This window comes from Choristoneura fumiferana, chromosome 16, assembly GCF_025370935.1.
Source record: "Choristoneura fumiferana chromosome 16, NRCan_CFum_1, whole genome shotgun sequence".
Lineage (NCBI taxonomy): Eukaryota > Metazoa > Arthropoda > Insecta > Lepidoptera > Tortricidae > Choristoneura > Choristoneura fumiferana.
The window spans coordinates 16,851,635-16,860,059 of NC_133487.1; the positions used below are offsets into that span (position 1 = coordinate 16,851,635).

An 8,425-nucleotide genomic window follows, 5' to 3' on the forward strand; every position below is an offset into this window, starting at 1 on the left:
ACCGGGCGTACACCGGCATCGACACCGGCGCAGTGGAAAAACGAAGCCCCGGCGCCGGTGCCGGTGCACAGCCATGCCGGTGCCGTGCCTGTGCCGGACCGGCTAATGGAAAAACAGCCATAGGAGGCCAATAACAAGCCAGCGCCGGCAGGCAACACTGGTTTCCTCTAAACCTATAAATATTGCATTGTAAATTGTAATAACATTCTGTGCAAGAGGTCTAGGTTTTCATAGGTTTTAGTAGATTACGGAACTCAGCAATGAAATGTAGTCCTTTTTGAACCACCACATTAGGTACTGTCAAGGAGTTTAATTCATTAGCCGCCATTTCACAGTAAACGTTACATGCTCAGTCTTCGACTTCGGGCTTCTAATTGACTCTCGTTCGTAATTCCTTATTTACCGCCCTTAAGACACAATGTACTATTTTGAGCAGTCGACTTTGTTCAGCCAGCTGGGAAAAAAAATATATCGTAAGATCTGGTCACTTTAGCCCTGGAGGGTAACTTTCACCATTGAAATTAACTTGTTCCAGGTTTTCTAATTTCCATAATGGTCAGTGCCCTCAACCTGTTGTGTAAGGGTTCCGTACCCAAAGGGTAAAAACCGAAACCCTATTACTAAGACTTTGCTGTCCGTCCGTCTGTCACCAGGCTGTATCTCATGAACCGTGATAGTTAGACAGTTGAAATTTTCACAGATTATGTATAATTGTGGCTGCTATAACAACAAATACCAAAAACGGAATAAAATAATTATATCCTCCCGAGTCCTGGCATTTTTTAACAAACTTAGCGTTTAAGACCTACATGTGGTTGACCTGCTTTGTTAATTTGGATATTATTTCAAAAATTCTTAGAATTCTTTATTCAATGAACAATTTGTACTTTATAAAGTACATTCCGCCGTTATTCTTAGTGTTAATGAGTCCTTTATAAAGTACGCGAGGACTTAGGAGGATATAAGGGGGGCTCCCATACAACAAACTCGATTTTTTGCTAATGTCTAATGAATGTTTTGTCCTCGTTTTCCTGAAGCTTCAGATGAGTAAGAAAAGGAAAACCGATAGAATTCTAAATGACATTAGCAAATTAGTCTGTGTACGGTCAGGTATTGTCGTGTCGTGCCTGGCATACCGATGGCTGCTAAATATTCAGTCGTAGTAACATGCTAGGATAGTAAAAATGAATGAGGTGCTCAATAACTCATACATTTTTTGTAATAAATTTTGTATTACAATGTTGTGGTTTATTTTCGCGTAACCAATTATCCCAATGGAAACTATAATAGTGGTACCATCACTAAAGGGGCTCCAAGACGGGCCATATTTTCATTGCAATTTGTGGCCGGCAACTATTGGTGTCCCTCTCTTACTCTCATGTTAGACAGGAACACCAATAGTTGCCGGCCACATATTGCAGTGAAAATATGGCCTGTCTAGGAGCCCCTTTATATCTGACACAGCAAAGCGTGCATAAAAATATCTGACAAGTATTTCTAGTACTAGTAGGACGTGTCAGATATTTTTGCTCGCTGCACTGTGGCAGACGTTAATGCAGGTGTAGCATACATTAATTTTCAACCCCCGACCCAGTATTAGGGTGATACCATTTGCTTGTACTAGGTGGTGTCTCTGTTATATGTATGTATGTACTCTGTGCCCCGACGCAAAAAGAGGGGTGTTATAAGTTTGACCGCTATGTGTGTCTGTGGCACCGTAGCTTTTAAACGGGTGGACCGATTTGAATGCGGTTTTTTAATTTGAAATCAGGTTTTCTAGCGATGGTTCTTAGAGATGTTTCATCAAAATCGGCTTAGCCGTTTTTGAGATATTGAACTTTGAAGTGACAATGTCGGGGGTTTTCCTACTTTCTGTTTAGGTTGTGTTACTCAAAGAGTATTACCCCCTTATTCATAAAACTTAACAAGCCTATGTTAACTAACAAATGCTTTGTCCCTTTCTAACAAATAATAAGTAAAGTACTAACGCCACCTATAGGGATTTTTCGTCTGTCAAGCAACTCATTGGTATTATATTTTGGGAAAACCTAACTAAGCGGAATATCTGTCACACTGCCTGCATTATTTTGCAAATAACCAGTCTAAATTGAATTAGGCTCCATATAAAACTTTATTTCTAAAAAGACTGTTCAGATTTTAACCAACTAAAAACCAGCACAAGGGCGTAAAACATAACACTGCTTTTTCAGCGTCGGGTGTTAAAAATGCTCACATTCAAATTGATATTTTCGAGTGATATGATCTCAACAATCGTCTCTAAGGATCCATCCATGAAAGAAAACCAAGACAGCTTTTCAATTATTTTATTTGTCTTAATATCTACGTGTTCACGAGGTCTCCATGGCTGTGGCGGTCTCCTCAGTGTATTTTCCCTTGTCCTTGCCGAGGGCTGCCAGTCTGCCCTTCGCCCTGCGGTCCAGGATGGCTTTACGGTCCTTGTTCATCTTCAGTTTGACGATCACACACTGCAAACAAAAGAAAAGTTGAATTGACTGAGTTTTGAAGAGATTGTTTCCGTTGTGGACTGCATTACTCAGAGCCATGGAAGTGTATCGGCAGCAGCCGTGCCTAGAGTATGTCTGCCGTTGGAAGACCTCGGGCTTCTATACGTCATGTAGGCACGGTCTAAGTTAGAAGTTTATCATCATTGTGTGGTATTATAGTACAGTACGGGTTACCCACGGCTATGCCACATGGAGGGAGAGTATAATCCCCAAGCTGAATTGACGATCGAACCCGCCAAGTGGTCTACCACTTGGCCTTTAGGCCAAGAAGATATCGTCACTCCTTTTAAAAAAGCTCGTATCTCAAAATCGACAATTTTATGAGTGAACTTTATGAACATTACTTTAAGGGCCACTTTTGTTAACATATTGATTTGTACGAGATTTATTCAAATTAGTGCCAATATTCAAAAATATATGAACACAATGTAAATAGTTCTTAAAAAGTAATAAAAGTAGGTATTGGTAAAAGAAAAACTACTTATGTGACTGGCATACTCATGAGAAGGGAAGTGGTGCAGAAGAGTATCCAAGGAATATGGCATTAGAAGACCTTATAATAGAAGGGCAGGGAAGACGAAATTAATAATGTATCTGGAGAAGGGCTACACAAATCAGAGGCCTTAGGGTCTACGCCAGCTGGTGGCCGATTATTCGAGCATTTCAACAATCAAATTTTTCTGGACACTTCTGTAAAAATAGCTGAATATTCCGAACAAAAGGTGGCAGAACTCTTAACAAATAATCGAAAACGCCATCAAAATCTTAAAAAAAAAAACGTGACCAGAGGGGCAATTGTGTAACGTTTTTGACACTCGCGATCACAATCAAATGACAGTTTTTCTATGCGAAAACTGTCAATTAGTACACACTTGGAAAGTCGCAATCGTTTTCACCACTTCTTTCTGTCACACGACATATGACACGAGGGAAGAAAGAGATGGTTCACGAGTTCCCGGGCATTTTCACAAAAATGTGTACCATTTCTTTTTTTTTTCAATTTAAATTTGAAAAACTATATGGCTCAGAATCAAAAGCATAATCGATTTCAATGTTTAAAAAAATGTCCTAATCAAGAATGACACTTTTGTGACGTTTTTTTTTATACATTTGGTATGGGCGTCACAAAACTGACTAATAAATTTTGTATAATTTTTTTTAAATACATTTAGAAAGAAAAAGTACAGTCACCGTCACCAGCACCAATATGTGACAAACAAAGTGTGCATAAATATCTGATACAACTCTATATCTAGGGCCAGTAGAACTTGCCAGATATTTTTGCACGCTCCGCTGTGGCAGATATTAATGCAGGTCGTTTTTGTAAAACCTCCCGCGTGTCGCGTTATTTAGCCTAGAGGACAGGTGATAATGGAAATTTATGGAGAAGGCCTCTGCCAACAGATAATGCTGAACTAAGAGCTGATTTAGGGGCTTTTTCACCATCCTTTGATTAGTGTTAACTGACGGTTAAATGTGATGCCGTCTCTGTCTATTTGAACAAAACAAATAGAGATGGCATCACATGTAACCGTCAGTTAACACTAATCAATGGATGGTGAAATAGCCCCTAAATTACCAATAGTGTAAATGTTATTAAGATCATAGTAAAGCTTTTGTGTTAATTATTATACAGGGTGTGGCATCGAAGCCGTGGTGGTCTAGTGGTTTGACCTATCGCCTCTCAAGCAGGGGGCATGGGTTCGAACCCCGGCTCGCACCTCTGAGTTTTTCGAAATTCATGTGCGGAATTACATTTGAAATTTACCACGAGCTTTGCGGTAAGGAAAACATCGTGAGGAAACCTGCACAAACCTGAGAAGCGATTCAATGGTTCGTGCGAAGTTCCCAATCCGCACTGGGCCCACGTGGGAACTATGGCCCAAGCCCTCTTGTTCTGAGAGGAGGCCTGTGCCCAGCAGTGGGACGTATATAGGCTGGGATGATGATGATGATTATACAGGGTGTAACATTCATATAGGTCAGTATGGGAGTCTGAAACTATAATACATACAAAGATCCATTCTTAGGAACCATGTCATTGATTTTAATAACAAGAAAAACTGCAACCATACATTTTCAAAAAATTGTACTCAGCTCTGGAATCAAACCCGGATGTTTTGAAAATAAAATTTACATTATTAAAGAATATGAAATACAATGCATTATATTCATTCTAGATATTGAGTTTCATAGTAAAATTCATTGCTTATGACCTTCACTACCAATATTGAAATAGAAATAATGTATGTTTTATTTTTCAAACAGACAACCAGATGGCTAAGTGGTTAAACAACCTGACTATATGAAGCTTGAGGTCCTGGGTTTGAATCCCGGCCAGGGCAGATATTTGTGTGAATAACACGAATGTTTGTTCTCGGGTCTTGGATGTTTAATATGTATTTATCTATATAAGTATATTTATCCGTTGCCTAGTATCCATAGTACAAGCTTTGCTTAGTTTGGGACTAGGTCGATTGGTCTCAAGTGTCCCATGATATTTATTATTATTAAAACAACCGGGTTCGACTCCCGAACTTTTTTTTGTAATTGTATGAATGCAGTTTTTCTTCTTATTAAAATCGATGACATGGTTCCTAAGAACATATCTTCGTATGTCTTAGTTTCACTTTCCCATACTGACCGGTATGAATGCCACAGACTGTATACTCATAAGGCCCAACATCCTTAATTTAAGACATATGTCAAAGCAAATGTCAACTTTTACTAATAGACATAAGTTTCAAATTCTAATTCAGGCCTCAGGAGGATGAGTGTCAGGCCCCCGTTTAAGTGCTAAAAAAATAATCAAAATGGTTTTGAACCACAGCAATTCAAACAGGCAAAATAAAACCCTCCCCTTTGGGCTATGAGCAGTTCTGTTTTCAATACTCAAACAAAAAGACAAAGGCTAACAGCTTAGCTCTTTTTTAAATAGTCAAAAAGACAAATTCATATTATATAGAAAAGGAATTTTGTTTGGGTTTGAACATAATGTAAAATTACTTAATCACCTTTGAGGGATGGATGCCCACATATGCGCTGGCTCCGTTGGCCTTCTCACGCTGGATCCTCTCAATGTAGACAACAAATTTCTTACGGTAGACCTGCACCACCTTGCCGACTTGCTGGCCTTTGTAGTGACCTCGAACAACCTGCAAATATATTTTTCACTCGTAAATAAGAATTAACGCTTGTAGGTAATGGTTTTTGAGTAAAAAACTACAGTATTCTACATGTGCCAGCCAGCCTGAGATATTGTGAGGATCATTTAACACATTCATTGCCAAGAACCCGCTAGGGGAGTTCTCTGTTCGTAGTCCGTTTTTGCTACAAAGCAAAAAACGCTGCTACGCGCTATGAGCGTTGCGCTCATTGGTTAATCGAGCGTTGGTTAACCAATTTTGTTTTTCATTTTCAAGAGAGCAGTCTTTGGGAGAGTCTATGACCCATTGAAAACCACAAACCCCCATAACCATGAGTGTAACCCACTGATAAGTGTCCCATTAAAAAATATTATAATTATCTGGTGTGGTCAGTCTTGATCTAAGCAAACCAAGCAATGCGGCACATGTAGAATAGTATCAGGCAAATAGTCAGAGCCATATTTTGAACCATGGTGCAACCTTGCAACCAAGTTCAGGTTTCTCCAGAGAAAACCTCTAGATCCACCCTTACGAGGGAGCAGTGACTGCAGTCTGTGAATGGTTTGTGATCATCATTCTAGTTGCCAGAACATTATTCAAATCCTAATAATATTACAAATGAGAAACTGTAGAATTGTAAGTTAAGCTACCTATTCTTCAGCAGTTAAATTACTTGAATGTAGATTTTACATATAGGATTTTTTTGGAGTTGCGAAACTGATGGCCTGCAGGGCTACTACGAAACTCGAAATTCGTATCGTACCGTCCCTCTCGCTCTCGTATTAAATAGTTTAAGTGCCAGAGGGACCGCACGACACGAACTTCAAGTTTCGTAGTAGCCCTAATGGCCCTATAGCAAAATTCGATCTTCGTATCTTGCCGTCCCGCTTACGCTAGTATTATTTAATAAGAGTGAGAGGAACGGCACGACACGAATTTCTAAATTCGTAATAGCCCTCCTGGTATAAACCCGATCGAATGTTTGCAGTTTGTAAGTTATCATAATAAGTACTAGTTTTTGACAAAACGAGTTGAGCTTCTACACCACATTCATGAACAACTGAGTAGAACAGCTTAGGAAGTATTCATAGGTATATCCCAAGAATTTACTTTGTTTAGTTTTCCATACTATCAAATCTAACCTATAACAATTAAAACCTCGTTTATGAAAAAAACATGAATCGAAACTTAAATAAACGTATAGTATTTACCTGGACCTCGTCGTCTTTGCGGATCGGCATGGATTTCACATTAAACTTTTGCCTCAATTCCTTGGATAGAGGTGAGGACATAAGCACTCTTCTGATGTGAGAAGGCGCACTGAAATGCCTCTTCCTATTTTTCCTCCTCGAGGAAGTCACGAGCTTGTTGAACTTCATCCTGGTCCTCTTCGCTGAAAACCGAAATATCACGTTTTACTTTACTTGATACCACAATGTTTAGGTTACTGCTCCGATCTGCGTGCTAAACGTCAAATTGCGGCGACGATTATTTCCTTTGTAAATAGATGTAATGGCGAAAATATGCATCACGCAGCAACTAAAATATGTTGTAATAATATCTGGCAGTAATTTCACAATGATTGTTTAACGAATTTGTAAGATTTTAACGGATTTAACAACGTACCCTAAACAACACGGCAAAGAACCGAAATAAAAAGAATTTGTTATCGGGTGTTGCCATTTTTGGAACTAGAAAACATGACAAACGTCAAAGAGTGATACTTTCTTTTTAACACAGAAATTACTGGTCAATGACAGGAAATTTGTTTTAATTATAGCATAAGTACAAAAATAAGGAAGTATTATTCAAAATTAGTCTACAAGTGTCTTTTGACCACAACTTACTTCGTTGAATTAAGAAAAAGGATTGAGGTGGCAACACTTCACTTTTTCGTTCCGTTCTACGAATTATATGTTTAACAGTTATTGTCTGAAACCTAATTCAACATGAAATAGGCTGTGAAACAGGGAAACAATGTGTCATGGCATGGTACAGTCAACGTCATAAATAAGTGATCACTTTTGTACCTTGTCATTTTTAACGTCATGTTTGAAAGCGTTGCGGGTTCCGTACACCGTAAAGATAACCAGTTATCGTTATCGTCAATTTTCATGCGCTCTTTCGTACCTATCAAGAGTTAGAAGAGCAAGTGATTAGGACAAAAACCAGTCAAGTGCGAATCAAAGTTACGCACAAAGCGAAAGTTCATAAATAGCCAACGCAATGTACCTATTATTCAAGTTCTTAAATTAAGAAGACACTATAATGACTCTACCTACTTATCCAAAAGGGTGACACAAGGGTGACACTCTTTTCCGGCCCGGATAACACCGACATGGAAATACCGGCCCTGTTTTTGTGTACACGTCTATAGAAACTGACAGGAGCTTCTATGGGCGTGTACACGAAAAACAGGGTCGGTCATATATTTCCATGTCGGTATTATCCGGGCCGGGAAAGAGTGTCACCCACCCAAAATATTCGGGCCGTTTTTTCAAATCTAGTATTTATTTTAATTTCACCCTATGCTGGCCCCATAGAACAGTCCACTCGGATGCCACGACGCACGACTAAATGAAGTGTGTGTGTGTGTGTGTGTGTGTGTGTGTGTGTGTGTGTGTGTGTGTGTGTGTGTGTGTGTGTGTGTGTGTGTGTGTGATGTCTGTCTGTGCCTCAAACGGCCGTAACATTTGAATGCTTTAATTTAGAATTTTCTTATTTTATAACATTTTTAAGCCGTGGTGGCCTAGT

The 8,425-nt window shown here is 39.2% G+C and overlaps 1 protein-coding gene across 1 annotated transcript; it reads right to left on the reverse strand.

Moving 5' to 3' along the window:
- Positions 1-2,310: 2,310 nt before the first annotated feature.
- On the reverse strand, positions 2,311-7,404 carry RpL26 (ribosomal protein L26). The gene is made up of 4 exons (XM_074098978.1): positions 7,298-7,404; positions 6,883-7,064; positions 5,540-5,680; positions 2,311-2,486 (listed from the first exon to the last, which is right to left on the reverse strand). The coding sequence occupies exons 2-4, from the start codon at positions 7,048-7,050 to the stop codon at positions 2,349-2,351; spliced, it is 447 nt and encodes a 148-aa protein (XP_073955079.1). The 5' UTR covers positions 7,051-7,064; positions 7,298-7,404; the 3' UTR covers positions 2,311-2,348.
- Positions 7,405-8,425: the final 1,021 nt, after the last annotated feature.